Source organism: Gymnodraco acuticeps, unplaced genomic scaffold (assembly GCF_902827175.1).
Source record: "Gymnodraco acuticeps unplaced genomic scaffold, fGymAcu1.1, whole genome shotgun sequence".
NCBI lineage: Eukaryota > Metazoa > Chordata > Actinopteri > Perciformes > Bathydraconidae > Gymnodraco > Gymnodraco acuticeps.
In genome coordinates this window covers 88,127-106,013 of record NW_022990957.1, presented here as the reverse complement: position 1 = coordinate 106,013, position 17,887 = coordinate 88,127, and the positions used below count along the sequence as shown (strand labels likewise).

General features: G+C 43.1%; 2 protein-coding genes across 2 annotated transcripts; one reads left to right on the top strand and one right to left on the bottom strand.

Moving 5' to 3' along the window:
* The first annotated feature begins 3,464 nt into the window (after positions 1-3,464).
* On the top strand, positions 3,465-9,625 carry LOC117558765 (solute carrier family 35 member G2-like). Its single transcript, XM_034235151.1, has 2 exons — positions 3,465-4,255; positions 8,002-9,625. Exon 2 carries the CDS (start codon positions 8,029-8,031, stop codon positions 9,382-9,384), a length of 1,356 nt encoding a protein of 451 aa, XP_034091042.1. The 5' UTR covers positions 3,465-4,255; positions 8,002-8,028; the 3' UTR covers positions 9,385-9,625.
* A 1,720-nt stretch (positions 9,626-11,345) lies between these two features.
* LOC117558770 lies at positions 11,346-13,138 on the bottom strand. Its single transcript, XM_034235158.1, has 2 exons — positions 12,911-13,138; positions 11,346-12,187 (listed from the first exon to the last, which is right to left on the bottom strand). Exons 1-2 carry the CDS (start codon positions 13,044-13,046, stop codon positions 11,589-11,591), a joined length of 735 nt encoding a protein of 244 aa, XP_034091049.1. The 5' UTR covers positions 13,047-13,138; the 3' UTR covers positions 11,346-11,588.
* Between the last annotated feature and the right edge of the window lie 4,749 nt (positions 13,139-17,887).

The following is a 17,887-nucleotide window of genomic DNA, read 5'->3' as shown; positions in this document are numbered from 1 at the left end:
GCGTGGGTGGTAGCTTCACTTTAGCATGTGTTCTTTGCAGGTGTGTGTTGAGGTTTGACCACGTGGTGTTTACAGCAGTGGATAACAGCTTCTGGCCTGGACACAGTTTGCACCTCACCGTCACATTCCTGTATATCCTTCGGATGAACATAATGGGCATACCTCCACCCCTCGAAAGTTATCGCTGACTCAGCCATGTTTATGCAGCACTGCACGTGGAGATGTGGACGCACAAGTCGCGCAGATTACGTACATATAAACCTACAGAGTACTGATGTAGTACATTTAATAAATGTTATTTTTGTATATTGCAATAATAACGTATGGTTGTCACAAAATCCCACGGCACATCCGGACTTGCCTCACGGCACACCAGTGCCACCGTAACTTTCATGATATCATTTCTCGGTCATAATCGTTTGTTTCCGTGAACGGCCGACTGTTGTGTGACGCAAATGCTGCGGCTGCAAGGCATTGTGTGGCCGCATTTTCTCCTCTCCTTTCGGTTAGGGAGGTCCAGTGGTTCCTAAGCTAAAGGAGGTTATAAAGGAAGTTTGAAACCTCCTTTCCTATCATTCTAGAGAATTCGAACGGCACTTATCATGGCTGCCACTGAGTGAATTCCGGGTCATTTCACTCCGTTAGGAAGGTTCCTAAGCTAAATGGACTATTCGACTTCAGCCCCTGTCTTGTCTGTTGATTCCTGTCTCTGTGTTTGCCCTCCTGTGTCTGATTTCCTGATTGTGTTCACCTGGTGCCCCTGTGTTTTCTCCTCCCTCCTCACCTGTCTCTTGTTTCTTTGATTAGTCCTGTGTGCATTTAGGTTTGTTTTTTCCTGTTAGTCTTTGTGTGATCCTTGTTTGTCTTGACTGTGTTCACAGGGAAGAGTTCTGTTTGTACATTAGCCTTGAAATAAAGGTATTTTCTGTTGAAATCTGCATTTGGGTCCTGCCTGCTTCACTCAACCCTGACATTAACAACTTAAAGCTGCACTTATCAATATTTTTATGTCAGCGATGTCAAAATGAACTCTTTGATTTTGTTGTATGGCTTTACTATTTGTATTTACTATGTCTTTTGAGCTATTTTAGGGTGTCAATCCTTAAAAACCCCAACTTCCTGCTCAGTGCCAAACAGTAGAGAGAATAAGTAAGCTATTAGCAACATAGGAAAGAATATAGCAGCTAAATAGACAGAAAACTCCCCACATTTGTTATAAAAGGCTAAACCAGAGCTTGAAGGGGAATGTATATTAGACTTACATTTGTCTGGTGGCCAGAGACATCATTCCAAATAGATACTAACATTGCTTTGTGTCTGCCTAATGTGTAATTAGGCAAATGTTCGCTTGCTGCTGCAGTTGCCTAATTACAACAGTCAATACTAGATAAACGTCAACAGCGCAGATGAAATATAATTGTTTCCAAGTTTAGAACCGTTCTGTTGACAGAGATAACTACTTTGACATACCCTCATCCCTGAAGGGGTAATTAGAGAAATCACCAAGTGTAATTAGTTAGGCAAGGAAACCTGCCCACTCTCTCATTTAGAGACACCACAGATATCTCAAAAGAAAAACATGCAGTGCAGAGACAGGTTGATCCAGGAAGTGTTGCTGGTATTAATTAGTCCAGTCTAACAACAGTGAACCCTGCAGCATTTGGCAAAGGTTAATACAGCTGGAGACGGGGCAGGGCACACGAGCGCTACGGCGGAAAAAATGTCAAAGCTATTACTGTCAGGTTGCAAAAAGATGAAAGTGTGGGGGATGTTTGTGAGACAAACTCTGTCGATATCTGCGTCATTAAATCCCCTCTCACCTTCACTGCTTTTAACCTTACATTGCATGAATACAAGTATGTGGTCAGGCACAGAAAGATTAAACCAATCTGTAATTGTTAACATATTGTTGACACTTACACAAGATGTTTCTTCCATTGATTAATCTGGGATGCCCATAGAGTGATGCAGGGATGACGTATTTGTGTAGGCCGACCCGGACGTAAACTGCACATGAGTTCCCTCGACAAAAAGCAATGGCATTTCTCCATAGGATTTTGGAATATTGTAAAAAATAAGATGTGTGGAAAACGAACCTGTTTGATAAATGCACGTTTTGTTCTGCCGGATAATCTCCATGTCTACCCTACTTTTATAATTTTCTAATCATAAATCTAATCGCTAGAAGCAAAATGCTAACGTTATGCTATAAACGAACTACAGCCGAGTACAGCAGGGTCGCACGACTTCACCGTCATGACAACTTAAGATCAATATTAAAAAATACAGATTCAAAAAGTAGAAGCTTTTGTTTGAACAGTTTGCAGGTGGCAGGTACTTGCTTTCAAGCAGACCAGGGCAAACAAACTTAGCGGGAGTGTTTAAGTGTTCGGTGTAATGACGTACAACGGCCTCGACAACTTCCGTAGTCCTATTCAGCCACTTGGTAACAACCATCGTTTTTCAGACACGTAAACTCTTCAAAAACCACCAGTGGGGTCACTGCTGATGTATTTAATGTCGTAGAACAAAACGTGATCCGTCTCTTAAATGTGTCTCAACCACAGACCTTATTTCAAGCTATGTTCCAAAGTCCTATGGAGAAAACCCATTGGCTCTGAGACGAGGGAACCGGAAGTGGTCAAATGCTAACTCACTTCCGGGTTTTAGGACTCGTCACTGCACCACTCTATGGTGTCGGACTTTAAGGCTTGGCTTCCAGTCGTTGTTTTATTTTATCTCGTAGTTTTAGATGTAGTTGAAGTCAGGGCTCTGCGCAGGACCGTCAAGTTGTTCCACACCAAAGGGTAAAAAGAAAAAATCATTTCTTTATGGTTTTGTCATGTTGAAACAAGAAAGACTCTTCCCTAAACTGTCACCACAAAGTTGGAAGCACTGTAATGTCTGAAAAAGCATGTATGTATGTTATATCATAACAATTATCTTAAAGGTCCCCTATTATACTGTTTTTCATCAATATATTACAGGTCTCAGATATATACAAAATATGTCTCTGAAGTGTTTGGCTCCAAACACCAAACAGATCATTGCAGCATTACCCATAATCCCCTCTGTTTCAGCCCTGCGAATGGATCTGGCCCTTCCTACATCCAGGACATGGTTAAACTGTACACCCCAGCACGTGCACTCCGCTCTGCATCAGCCAAACGGCTCGCTGCACCCACACTGCGAGGGGGACCCAAGTTCCCATCAGCAAAAACACGTGGGTTTGCTGTCCTGGCTCCAAGATGGTGGAATGAGCTCCCCATTGACATCAGGACAGCAGAAAGCTTACACATCTTCCAGCGCAGACTGAAAACTCACCTTCCTTGGTTGGTGATTGGCTAATGGTTACACAAGCCAAAAGATCGTTATGACATCATAAAGTGGCCAAAATCTGATCAGCTCATTTTCAGACAGGTTTTTATAAGAGAGAGAATCTTTTTTCGTGAAACTTTCAGAATCTCTTTACACAGAGAGGATGTTTATGTAGCAAAGACATGAAAATGTGGATTTTGCATAATAGGTGACCTTTAATTGAACACATTAAGGAGAAATGTTTGCATTTTTTTTTTACCATTAGGGCACAGGAGAATCTTATCTTGTGAAGTTTTAAACATTGGTCCCTAAGATGAAGTAGAAATGCAGAACCTGGTTTACATTTTGTAGCTTAATGTTGCATATTACCAAACTCATTTGCAATAAATAAGAGTACAACTCATTTTGCATCATAGCAACATAAAAAAGAAGAGAGAGGGAAAAAACAATGTAATTATTTGTCTTACATCAGACACAGAAGTAAAGTATATTCAATGAGGCAAAAGCACTCACGAGGTTCATCATTAGGGGATGACAGATAACATGCAATGATACATGCTGGTGCTCAGTGGATATCACGCATGCTCAGACGTTATGATTAGCCCTCCCTCCTCTCCCCCCTTTCTCTCCATTTCTCTTTCTTGATCAAGCTGAGGAGGAGCATCTGTATCAGTGCTCAGAGCGTGATGGACGAGCAGCAGGATGCCATAAAACACACGTCTCCCCCCCGCAGAGAGCAGAGAGCAGTGAGCTGGCCGGCCTGAGGCGTGTCGCGGTGCCCTTGAGGAGACTATCGATTGTCGCAGGAGAAAGAGGAGGGGAGCAGCAGAGGAAGGAGAAGAACATATGGCCAATAATGGGTGATGGAGCTTTGGAGATGCTCGGTAAATGACTGAGACTGACCGAGAGTGAAGTTCAACCTTCCGCTCGAAAGCAGGTGAGTTGAGATCAAGGAGGATATATATATTTTTTAAACATGGCTATAAATAACCCACACGTCAGTTTATCGATTGAACGACCTAATGCAATATCACGGGATTACAGCGGGTTACTAATTGGGAAGGACTCAACCGGGATCATTGATTGAGCTCCCGTGTGCCAATGTGAGCGTGAGCGAGCGCGCGCTTATGTCCATTCAAGATTTCGTCATGGGTTACGGATCAGGCTGTCACTGTAGAATAAACAATCAGACATGCAGACATGCTGTCGGTGGACGCTTAAAAAGACCCTCAGTGTGACGGGGGCCATTACACGTGCATGTGCAGGTGTCATGTAGTCAGGGACTAGCAGCTATTTGCTGTTGTATGAATGATGTAAATGACAATGTAATTGGATCTAAACTGTGTGTGTGTGTGTGTGTGTGTGTGTACCCTCAGGGGCGCATTACTGAGGAACCTTGATAACCTTGACATAACATCTCCCTCATACAGTGCCTACTGTTTAAAACACATCACATGCCACACACACACGCGCACACGCACACCTATAGCCTACTATATGGACCTTCAAAAGGATATATGATGCAAATATTAGCTCTAGTCAGTCTCACTTGAGAAAAGTAAACAACCACACAATGTTTTTAGACGTTTTGGCAGTATAGTATTTCTAAAGAGAATTGCCTTCAAACAGCCCAATACTATTTTCGTTTCAATTCAGATATAGAAGAAGATACATGTAAATAGACAAGGTGGACAGTGTGCAGGTTTTTTTTAAGGTTGTGTAAGGTGTGAACAAGCTTTTGAGAGCAGCAGAGTGGAAGCAGCAGCAGCAGCATTGCAGAGGCGAGCTGCATCAATCCTGATCAGTAAATACTACTGAGAGGAGTCCGACTGGAACATCCTGGCCTCTTTACGCTCTTTGTGTTTTCACAGAGCCGCAGATCGGGTGTCCTCTAACCTTTGGTGGTATAAACGACTAGATCCTCTGAAATGTCATCTATGCAAACTCGTCTTTTTTTTCATTCATTTTATTCAGCGAGCTGTGAAGTTTGACACATTTTCCATTCAACCCTGATTCATGCTTCATTTTAGCGTAGAGTAAATGTTCCTTTCAAATTAAATTCATTAAAAAAAAGCACAATTTCCCTTAAACACATACTGTAATAGTTCCTGAGCTCTTTGCTATAGCAGCACTCACAGCATGACCCTTCTGTGTAATTTATAACAGCGCAATTCAGGCTGATTCGAGGAGAGACTCCACACCTCCAGGCCACACAGGCAACCACTAATTCAAAGCTTTCCCCGTTTCCTTCCAAATCAAAACTGCACCACCAACGATGGGAGAAACAGCAGTGAGCTGCCACAACTACCTGCTTTCTGCTCTGCCTGCAGTACTTTGATAATCTTCTCCTCTAGTACCATCATGGGCTTGACTTTAGCGATGTGTGTAAAACTATTGGATATGTTGCAGTGAAATAGACATCCATTTTCCCCTTAGGATGAGTTGTAATCCCTTGTGTAATCCCTTAACTTTTAATTGTTTGCCATCATCAGTTGAGAGTTCGATTCGTTCAATACTTTGTAAACAAATACCATCCAAACTCATTTTACTATCCATTTATACCATCAGCCTCAGCCGTACTTTGTATTAATAATCTAACTTAATCATGCTGGTATAATAATAATAATAATACATTTGATTTAATGCGCCTTTCATGACACCCAAGGACACCGTACGATTTGTTAAATATCCTAAGAGGTAAAAGCAACAGAACATGATAGAAACACAAACATATTATCATGGAGAAGACAATTAAAGGTGGGGTAGGTCATTTTGGAGAAACCAGCTCAAGTGCGATCAGAAAAATCTGCCACTTCCTTACAGAGCCCCTCCTCCAACACACACGAACGCGCACATGACCAATGAGGGCACGAGATAAGTTTGTGCACAGATGGAAGGCTGACAGGCAGGTAGGCCATCCAGTTACTTTAGCCGGGCCGGCTCAGATGATTGGTCGTGCTTTTTTACAGCGCCACGGCTTACACAGATGACATCTTTCATGGATTTTTTGTCAAAGCACTTAAGATATTCATTGCTATCGGGATGTTAAGAGCATTCCATGGAATATAACAAAAAGTGTATCTCGAGCCGGTTTCTCAAACTTACCTACTCCACCTTTAAAGTGCACACAAATGATAGGGATAGGTTATTCATGGGAAACAGATGATAGGTAGCACTACAGTGAGTAGCCTAGTATATATATGGTAGTTATAGTAAGTGAACATACCTGCATCCGCCTGTTAGCATTGCCATTGTGAACATGTTAGATTGATTATGTAGATACAGGTATACCAAGATAATAACTGAGCGCTACGCTTCATGTGCCTTTGCATGAATAAAGATTGTGCAATCGGGAAGTATTCCCCTTTCCCAGAGAAACCAGTGGACTGCTGAGTGTTTTACAACCTGAAATGCAGCAGTGGGTGTGTGCCGTACAGCACCTGCATAGCCATATTACTCTGCTGCAGAGAGCTATTACTACCTCAGTTAAAAGTTAGTCATCCATGGAGCAGGACCTTGAAGGGAAAAGTTAGAGATGGAGACATGAATTACAGAAGGGGAGGGAGATTAAGGAGGAGGAGGTATTAGATTAGACATAATGTGCACCTGGGATTCAATTGCTATTTATTTAAAAACTGACATATCTAATGTTTTGACAGGCTGAACATTTCAATAACAGTTCTTCTTCTTCCTCTTATACTCCTTGCCTAAATATACAGCCTCTGGCAAGAGACAATACATTGGAAGAGAAAGAGAGAGATAACAGACAAATGAGGCAGGAAGCACTTGCTTACGTAACCGACATTGCAAACAGTCTCTATCAACCCTTGAAGGTCATGTTATCCATTAAGACTAAGAGTGTGATAATGTTGTTTTCCTTCCATTATGGCTCTGCTAATATTAAAGTGGACCTATCATGCTATATTTGAATAATATATTGTAGGGCCATACCTATATAAAACATGTCTGTGAAGTTTTTTTTTCAAAATACCAAACAGATCATGCATTTTAGCCATGCCTCATTTCGCTCTATTTGCTCTATTCCAGCCCTGTCTTCACAAGGGCTGATTCTGTGGCAAATGAGCTGCAGCTGACCACGCCCCCCTGCAAAGGAGGGGGGCGAGGCACGAGCGTCATGTTACCATGCTGTTACCATGCCACGCAACCTCTCATTCCCCTGATAGGTGGAGAGTTGCCCATATAGGCGGAGCTCCTTGTTTCTGACGTCAGAACAATTTCAAATCTGTATCAGTCTGGATCGGCTCCGTTACAGCCCTGTTTTTAGAGATTTGGGTATGGAGGAAAAGAGAGAGGGTTGTGTTTTCTGACACTTGGTGAGTTCCCTGACCCACCGGGGACACATATTCATGTCTAAAAGACGTACAAAAGTGCATTTTGCATGATAGGTCCCCTTTAACTTAATGTGAACTCTGATTAAGCAGAAAAAACAATTAAAACTCATGATGGGCAGAGCTTACGTACAATCTGTGCCAAACACGCATGCACATGGGGAGATGTGAGTCACTGCTATTATTATCCTGGATATTAAAGATATATAAGATATGATGCTGCAACCCAGAGAGGGACAGTGTGAGGGAGAAAGCGGAGAGAGGATTTGCAGGAGTTTAAAAATATATCCTGTATGTATGTGGCTCTAAAAGTGTCCTTCACCCTTCCTCGCAGGTGCCTGCCGTCACTGCACCTTTGAAAATGGAGTCCACTCACCTCCTGAACACCTCCAAGAAGAGAGTAAAGATCCACCCTCACACCGTCACTGCCAAATACGCCACGCAGGCCCCTTACTCCTCTCAACCCGGAGTACACACACACTTCCCTCAACCGGGGGACGAGGGCTACGATGATGCTCCGTCTTTCGAGGACTTTGGCTCCTTCCTGGAGGAGACGTCAGACAAGAAGCAGCTGACGGAGAGCAGGAAGTGGCGTCTGACTTTGTTCGGCTCCAAAGAAAAGGACACGGCTAACAAGCTTCAAACTCTCGGGGGAGCAGAGGGGAGTGAGGGGGGAGCCAGAGCAGCAAAGGCTTCTGGGAAAGGAGTAGGGGAGCAGCTGGCCAGTTTCGGGGAGGCGTCTGTGTCTGCGTCCCGGCTCACCTGGGTGGGACTGCTAGGTGCGGCGCTGGCTCACGGATGTTTGATTGTTCTGACCCGCCTGGCCTCCGAACGCTTCAGCCTCGGTCCCCTGTTTCTGCTTTTGGTTAGATCCATCGTGCAGCTGGTCTCAGTGGCGGTCCCGCTGCACAGGGGGGAGAACCCGTTCGGACCACAGGGCTACCATCTCCGCCTGCTGTGTTACGGCGTGGCCTACTCTCTCTCCCTCTGCTGCGCCTACGCCTCCCTCACCTTCGTTTCTCCCGGAGACGGCACCACGACCTGGCGCCTGGCGACCACGGCGCTGTCGGCGATCCTGGCCTTCCTGCTCTTGGAGGAGAGGCTGGGATTGGCTGATGGGATCACCATAGCGGCAGGACTCTGTGGTTTGGGGCTAGTCTTACTTCCCACGGCAGACGAGAGCAATTCAGATTCACAGACTGACCCGGTGAAGTTCTGGCGGGGTGCGTTCGGATGGTCTCTCTCGGCTCTTGCGGGGCTGTGGATGGCTCTGGCTCTGGTGGGTTACCGCTCCCTGAAGGAGAGGGTGGGCGTGGGCACAGCTCTGTTCACAGTGAGCTGGACAGGCTGCCTGCTCGCCCCGGCCTCCTTGTTTCTGCTTCAGGAGGGCTGGTCCTGGCCCATGAGTGCTGAAGCCTGGGGCCTGGTGCTGGGCCTGGCTGCCTGCTCGGTCGCAGCCTTCCTGGGGATGACGCACGCCCTCACCCGGCTCCACCCGGCGCTGGTGTCCGCCTCTCAAAGTCTGGAGGTACCTGTGGCCATGCTGCTGCATCTGGCCATGCTGCCTTTGGCTCCCACCGCGCCGGAGGTGGTCGGGAACGTGATGGTCATCCTCAGCGTCGGTTGGCTGGTGGCGATAAAGCTGCTCCCGGCTCGTGGGGGAGGGCGGCGTCAAAGGGAGGAGTATGAGGAGATTCTGGACTCACCCATCAAATAGACATCTCTTCTCACCTATCCACAACTCCTCCTGGTCTTCCCCCTCCTTCATGAGATTCAATCAAGTGTAAATAAGAGACTGCTAAATGTTTATTGGAGCTTATTCTATTTTGTATTGTCCTCGTTGCTTTTGAGAAAGTGCCAATATTGTGTTGTGTGTTATAGTGACTATGTGACGTGAAATTAAAACTCTCTGATGAACACAATGCACTTTGCCATCAGTCCGTCACCTCCCGATGAGAGTGTGTGTGTGTGTGTGTGTGTGTGTGTGTGTGTGTGTGTGTGTGTGTTCCTGTTGTATGCGTAATATATTGGCTACATTTCACAACACTGTAATGTCAATCAGTTTAACCAGCCAGCTGAGGTTTGGCGGAGTACAGACGACATCTATTTAGAGGCTGGCAAGGAAGAGAAAACACAGGAGATGGGAGGCAAGAGAGAGAAGCAAGGCACATAATCAGAGCGAAGATAAATGGGGGGAGAGGGAGGGAAGATGATGGGATTGGCATACAGATAAGAAGCCGGAGAGAAAGGAGAGATGGCAGATGACAGAGATGAAAAAGGAGGAAGCCAGACCAGAAAGGGGGGCTGACGTTGGTTGGGTTTTGTGCTGCTTCTGGACAGCTGGCAGATAAAAACATGTGTGGGGAACAGTCATTACGTCTGACAACTACCTGTCAGAAACAGAAGCATTGTCATTCTTGTTTTCCCGGCCTCTTCTCTATTTTCCATCAGCAGTAGCCCCTGCTTTCTTTCTCTTTGCTAAAAAATGAATGAGAGGAAATGACTAAGCCTCCATTCACTAAAATCCTCACACAAACTGCACAGATGGAGACTGCTCATGAACACAATTGCCCCCGCATTCAACAGAAAAGTGTGTGTGTGCATGCTGGGTATGAGTATGAAACAGGGTAGTTGGAAGTCTTGACATGAAATAGCTACTATCCTTGTTACTGCATCTTGTTAGGTGTGACATTTAAGAAAAAGGCCTGAAAAAACCCCATCAGATTGAGCCCATATTTCTCCGCCCAGCTTCACATTTATAAGGACACACACACACACACACACACACACACACACACACACACACACACACACACACACACACACACACACACACACACACACACACACACACACACACACACACACACTTGTAAGCCTTTCATTAGTGAATATACTGGAGTGATGTCAGTGTGCTAGCCAAATTAAAATCACATAAGGCTCAAAAGCCCCGTTCTTTTTCCATTTTTCCAAGTTGTGAAATGTATGCATTCAATCACACAATTTGCAGGTGTTATAATTTACTTGAATAATATGTAATGCTAGTCATTACTATTTAAGACCTCTATATCTACCACATGTATCTGACTGCTGTAACTAGTAAATCTGCAGGTTCAAATCGGACATAAAAAAACCTATGACCAGTTTATAAATGTCAAATTAGCACTTTCCTACAAAATAATATGATCACATATAGGTTAATAAACCTGTAGACCTGTCTTCCCCCTCAGTTTTAAGCAATTTATTTATTCCTTTTGCTGCTTTCTCCCAGCATTCTGCCCATTTCCTCTCTAGCGCTAATAAAACTCCTCAAAAAAAACACACCACACAGAAACTGTAAAAATGCATCGCAAGAACCTCCAGTCTGCAAAAAGTTATAACACTTAATGTGTGTGTGTGTGTGTGTTGTGCCAGGAATAGCTTTGGCAGGGTTTCACAAATCATAAACACCCTGCATTGTAAATTGTGGTTTCTTTGCATTCAGACACTCTTAAAGCAACTAATGAGAGGAAGACAAGCCCTGTATTGAAGACAATCCAACACATCTGCGGTTGTCGGTATCTGCAGAAACCGCCACATCTACACAAACATTGAGACAGTGGTGTAAACTCTGGCACGTGCAGAAAAATAATAAAACACTGACAAATAAAGTGTGGGCAAAAGTGTTCTAAAACTGACAGTGTGGGAGGAGGGAGGAAACCTTTCCATGAGGCCGATTAGATTGTTTAATTAGCTTTTATTCTTTATTGTAAACCCACTACATTTATGGTACATTTAGATTCATTGTCATCAGACGAAAACAAGCTTACATAACTAAAATCCCCTTTAAAAACAACATTAAAGAACAAGCATGTGCAAAAGCATTACCACTGGAGTGTCCCCAGTCTTATTTTGTAATTTCGTTTTCCCCCTCTGGGCCAATCATGTGTCCTCTCTTTCCTTCCTCAGTGATCCCGCCTGCTCGATCACGCTGCTCAGCTGCAGGTGAACCTTCTGAAGCTCTGTTGCTATGGCAACCAGGGCCCTTTCCATTGTGGCCGTGTCCATTGGTGGAGTAACTTCCTGCTCTTGCACTCCTGATGTGAATGGCTTTATCCCCAGGCCAAATGCTAATGCCCCTAAACCCCCGGGTCTCGGTGTCGGTTGGCTTCTATTTTCCTCAAGTCGCTTCAACCGGGCATTACCGTCATGGCCGATGTGCATGAGCTGGTGCAAGGTATCGTTTAACCTCCTCTCCCTCTCTTCTTCCTCACTGTGGAGTTTCAGCAAGCCATGTTGGAGCTTGACACTCGCCTGATCAGCTTGTGCCTTGCATGCTGACTCCAGGCTGGGTCTGCACTGATGACATGTCCCCTTAGCCAGTTTGTCCACCTGGGTCCTGAGAGACGCCATTCCTCCACAGCATTGCTCCAGAGACTCCAGCAACATGTTCTGCCTCATGTGAGAGTCTTCCAGAGCGATGAAGAGCTTGTCCCAGCGGGAGAAACCTGCATGCTGGCATGGTGTATCTGGAGTTTCTCCTGAACAACAACAACAACAACAACAACAACAGGGATGCATCAGTTATACAGTCCCATAATATAACAAGCATGTTATAGCACTTTATAACAAGAAAAAATATCTGTATTCCTTTTAAACAGGAATATAGAGTACATTTTATGTCAGGTTTCAGATCATTTCAACTGTAGTCACAATGCAAGTTCAAACAAAGCTAAGGAAAGGGGTGTTAAATACTTTTAAATGGAATGAGTAACAACGTTTGTAGAAATAAAACCATTTTAATTTAGCACTGCATTTAACTTTTTGTTACTTATTACATAATGTAATATTTTAAAAAAATTCCTTTGCATCTAAAATCAAATCAACCCCGAACATGACATCAGATTTTTTTCAGTTGATATGAGAGCGCAAAATGTGTTTAGCATTAAAGGTTTTCACATAAATAACATACAATAGTCTCTTCTATAAAGGCTTAAGATGGCATCTGCATAAAAATGTGGTGATTTAATAAAAAAGTATTTTGTGATAAAAATAGGACCAAGGATAGACCCTTGCGGGACACCGTTACTTACATTCAAAGCTAATAAATCAAAGTGTGTTTAAGAATTCTTATTCAAAGCACATTATTTTATTTTATGAATAAAATCATGCATGGAAGCTGAGGACAAATTATTCACACTGAGCCATCTGTTGAAACAAGCAGAGAGAGAAATTTGACAAAAGGACACATAAACAAAACTCACCCTCTTGCTGATCCTGAGAGATTTCGTTGTCGTAGCTTTCTGCGAAGTTCCCTTCAAACTCAACTTCATTCACACACAAGGATGCACCAATAAAGCCAAGCACACACAGCACACGCCACATCCCGAACACATGCATGATGAAGTGTTTATATCAGATGTGTTCGTCACCCCAGTTTCTCCCCCTTCACTAAATGTACAGCCCTTTACACTGAGCCAACTGTGGCTGCTGCTGACTTATAAACTCAGAAGGAGGGAAGTGAAGGAGGGTGGGACGGAGGAGGGGGATGCTGTGGAGGTTGGGTGAGTAATGCTTCAGTGGAGGTAATATGTCAAATGTCAACCGAGTGGGAAATAAGGGGCATTATGAGGAAAGAGAGGCAGCGTTACAGTGACACAGGGAAAGCTCGGGGGGGAAGAAGGGAGACAAGGAAACAGAAAAAGTAGAACAACAGGGAGAAAGAAAAGACCCACCACCAGGCAGAACGAAAAACTGCTTTATTACTGTATTTTAAGCTAGGCTGTTAAACATTTTTTAGTAGAAATAGTAATTCCCCTCTACTGTACAGCCTTACTTTATTTAGCTTATGCTTGATAAAGTAAGCTAAAGGTACCATACTTTAGATAGATGTTGCGATTGATATGATGGGGTCAGTTCGCTGAATTAATGACTTTTCTACACTACGATAACAGTATGTTTTATGATTTTATATTATCCTCAAATTGTCACGTAGGGCTGCTGTTCAACATAACATCTCACCCAGAAATCTATTACAAAAACACAATACATCTTTTTCTTTACATATATTTGTTGTTCCCATATCATTTAATATTTGGGCATTTATTAAATCAGTCACCATTCAACTATGTTGCAGTTGCAGCTCCTACTTGGAGAATAGAAATTGTATAAATAAGACAGAGAAACTGAATTGGAACAAAATATATAATTGTTTTAAAATGAAAACGGCACAGATGAAAAAGATACTTGGGGCTTGAAGCTAAACTATATAGAAACACAATCTATGTTATATGAAATTAACCCTTATATCAATGGCCAAGATCTAATGACTTATAGGTCCTTTTTATTTATAGCGAGAAGCCAATTTGTTGCATTTCACGGCCCTTCACAGTCAGAGTTTACATGATGTTCGTAAGACATTTAAATCCACACACTCTCTCTAGGTCTGTCTGCCTTCTCAACCTTTAACTGATGAGTCAGAGTCCCTCCCTGCACATCAACACCAGAGCCCTTAACCAAAATAAATTGAAACATTTCAGACTCTGGATTGTTATTTAAACTCGCAATAAGAAGTATGTTTTTACCATTTTAAATAGAATTTTGTTGCCAAGCAACTCTGGAAAATGTTTTTATTTTTATTTTGTTGCCTGGTTACCCGGTCGATATTCAACAAGTTAGAATTAAGAGTTATTGAATTCTCAGTGAGGCCAAATGACCTTTTCCTTCCTTATAGACGAAGGGCTCTGGTCAACAGGTGTTGGTGTTAAGTATAAGAAGGACGTGTCAAGGTTAGAGGAAATGCCTCGACCTTCTCTCTGCAGACCTCCAGACTGAGTTCCCCCTGCGGATGTCAGCCTGTCTGCAGTAACTATGTTTGTTTTACCTGTTTGGCTGGTTGTAATTGGAGCAGAGGGACTTATTATTCTAGTGGAAACTGGCAGGTTTGTCTCAGGAAAAGAGAGCACCTGCAGAGGAAGTAGTGGCATAAAGAGAGTTGGAGAGAGAGAGGATAGTGAGGAAAGTTAGATTTTTTATTTTCTCGTGGCAGCAAAAGTACCTCACTCTCACTCCAGTGTGTGCAGTTCCCTGGCTCACTTCCATAAAATACAATAATTAGGAGAAATAAGGAAACCAGGAAATGCAATAATTCCCTTTAGGAAAGCAAGCCATTTATATAACATAACTTACAGGGGTTATATAAAACCCAGTGTATGCATGTCAGAAACAGTTGGTGATATCATCCTGTTCTCACTGGTCTCAATGTTTTGTATTTAGGTCAGGATCATGCCTCCATAAAAGAGAAGCCACATTTATCAGCAGCCACCAGACACTTTTTACTTCCCAGGTCTGCACACACACACCTCCAGTGTAGCTGTCAGAAATAACACAATGAGGAGGAGGAGTGATGATTGATGAAAGGATTGGCAAAGCATAGCCGAGAGAGGAAGATGGAGAGGCAAAAGTCACGGACAGAGGATGACATTTGGATTTAAGGAGACTATTTCTAGTGTATTAGCTCTCATTAAATCCAGACCTGAGAGGATTAGAGAGGAAAAATATCCTGTTACCAGTTTTCTCCTGACGAAAACAGAGATTCTTAAAACTGGGACAGTGGGTGTTGCATAACTTCATCGGCTAAAAACAGCAACAGGACCGCACTGATGAATAAACCGCAAACTAACACTAACACAGCAAAGTCTGCGAACACGGGCCGGTTTTAATGAGAACTGGGTGTATCCCTTTTATTGCCGCAATATGTAGGAAGGTGAGTGGAAGAAACCATGGAGACATGATTGAAATACAGCATACTGTAAAACAATAGGGCCATTGTAAGAATATAGCTGACTTATAATGATGCATGTAAAATGGTGCATTCATTGGTTGTTATGTTATAGCTTATTGCTTCACTATTAACAGTGCAGTTAGGCTTCAAAATAATACATTTCCGAGCTAAGAATAGCTTTTTGTACTGCAGGTTAAGCAATGATCTCTCAGGTAGGACTATATGCAGTGGCGGCTGGTGGAAAATATTTTTGGTGGAGCTGTAGGACTGTATATATGTCAAAGTCAATGGGCTCAGTTGAAACTGGCTTACATACTGACTCGAGAACCTAATTTCTCTTTAAATAAATAATAGCTGTTAAAGCACATGGAATTAATATTCATTTGTATGCAGATGATACAGTCTTGTATACCTGAAGATCTTGTCGCATAGATGCACTTTACAAATGACCGTCAGCCTTTAGTATTTAGCAGTCACTTAACTCAAACGTGTGTTGAATGCCAGTCTATGTTGAATGCACAAAAATCTAAGCCAATGTTGTGTCTAATGCTTGAAGGAAGCCTAAATACATTGTTACAGATCAGGGAAAGAGCAGATAAGTTACTTGTTACAAACATAAAGCCATTCACTCTGATTAATGTACATCCACCACATTTATACTGATTTTTAAATATAAGGATTTGTCGTATATTAATTCATTGGCATAGTGTCTACCCATTTGAACTATTGATATTGTCACAGATTGAGATTTGTAACCAAATCAAAACCATTCAAACCTCATTTTTCTATCATCAGTGGGAAATACCGGTTAAATGTAACTTGAATGAGAAATAACAAAATATCCTCTATACATAGAAATGTTATTTGTCTCTGTCTTTGCTCGTCAGGTAGAGGAAACGACCGAGCCAAATATAATTACAAATATCCCAATTCCCTTCTGCTTTCATAACTCACTCATTTCAACCAGACCTGCAAAACATCATTTCAACTTTCTCTTCCTTCCTGTTTCACAGATGAGAAGGAAATCGCAAGAGCACCAGAGACAGAGAGCGAGGGAGACAGCTGCCGCATCTGCTGACGGACAGGATTTCTACCGGATATTATAAAACTGATTTGGGAACATAGCAGTGTTGTGCTGTGTCAGTGTGGTGGAAACACAGTCATGAGCAGCTAGGGACAGATTGAAGAGAATCTATGATTGTGTTGCTGAGTCAGAGGAAAGTCACAGGAATGACTCACTCACTATTGAATCTGTTCTTTAAGCACTGGCTGTGCCCCCTGTGAGGCCCCTCTAACATGTATCGGTGATATAGCGGTGTGATAAAAGCGTTATTGAACCAAGAGCCTGCTGACCGTCCTCGGATCAATATCACATAACTGCCACTTGATTGATCTAATCTGTTGGTACAGTCACAGACAGGAAAGAGGTGGTGAAATAAGAGCTCAATACACACACACTATTGTGGCTGGACGCTGGCTAGTGCCCTACACACGCACGCACGCACAGACACACACGCTATTGTGGCTGGACGCTGGCTAGTGCCCTACACACACACAGGCTATTGTGGCTGGACGCTGGCTAGTGCCCCACACACGCACGCACAGACACACACACACTATTGTGGCTGGACGCTGGCTAGTACCCCACACACGCACGCACAGACACGCTATTGTGGCTGGACGCTGGCTAGTACCCCACACACGCACGCTATTGTGGCTGGACGCTGGCTAGTACCCCACACACGCACGCTATTGTGGCTGGACGCTGGCTAGTGACACACACACACACACACACACACACACACACACACACACACACACACACACACACACACACACACACACACACACACACACACACACACACACACACACACACACACACACACACACACACACACACACACACACACACACACACACACACACACACACACACACACACACAATTTATTGTTGTGCCTTTTTATTTGCTCGTATTATGATGGGATATGGTTTAATTTAGTAAATGGTTGTGTGAAAAATGTTAATGATTGTCAGTAGAGATGGGATGGCAGAAGGTGCTATATATATATAATTCCAAAGCTGGTAAAGACCTTTCAAATTTAGCAATAATAGTCATATAAGAAAAGGACTGATAAAAGAGATTTGTTCTTGAATCAACTGTTTTATGGAAAATGTTTAGTAATGCCATACATTTTTGCATACATTCACAGTAAATATTTATTCAGTATGATAGCTGTCTAATTAAATCCATTTCTCACTTATTCTGACAATGTACTTAACCCCAAATAAAAGAACCCAATAAAAAGAGTTGTTAAATAATAGTGAAGTCACGTTGTAATAACAATAACTCATCTCTCTCGCTTTTTTTTGTTTTCTTTTTGTGCTTTGCCAAACGCTAAATGTCCTATTTGAGTTGCCGTCCGGAGTTGTCCAATATGGCGGACCATCTCGC

Excerpts from the sequence above, each read along its gene's own strand:
- LOC117558765 (XM_034235151.1), top strand. The coding sequence starts at position 8,029 with ATGGAGTCCACTCACCTCCTGAACACCTCCAAGAAGAGAGTAAAGATC.
- LOC117558770 (XM_034235158.1), bottom strand. The coding sequence starts at position 13,046 with ATGCATGTGTTCGGGATGTGGCGTGTGCTGTGTGTGCTTGGCTTTATT. Across the intron at positions 12,188-12,910 it reads CTCTCAGGATCAGCAAGAGG|GAGAAACTCCAGATACACCA; the intron begins GTGAGTTTTGTT and ends GTTGTTGTTCAG.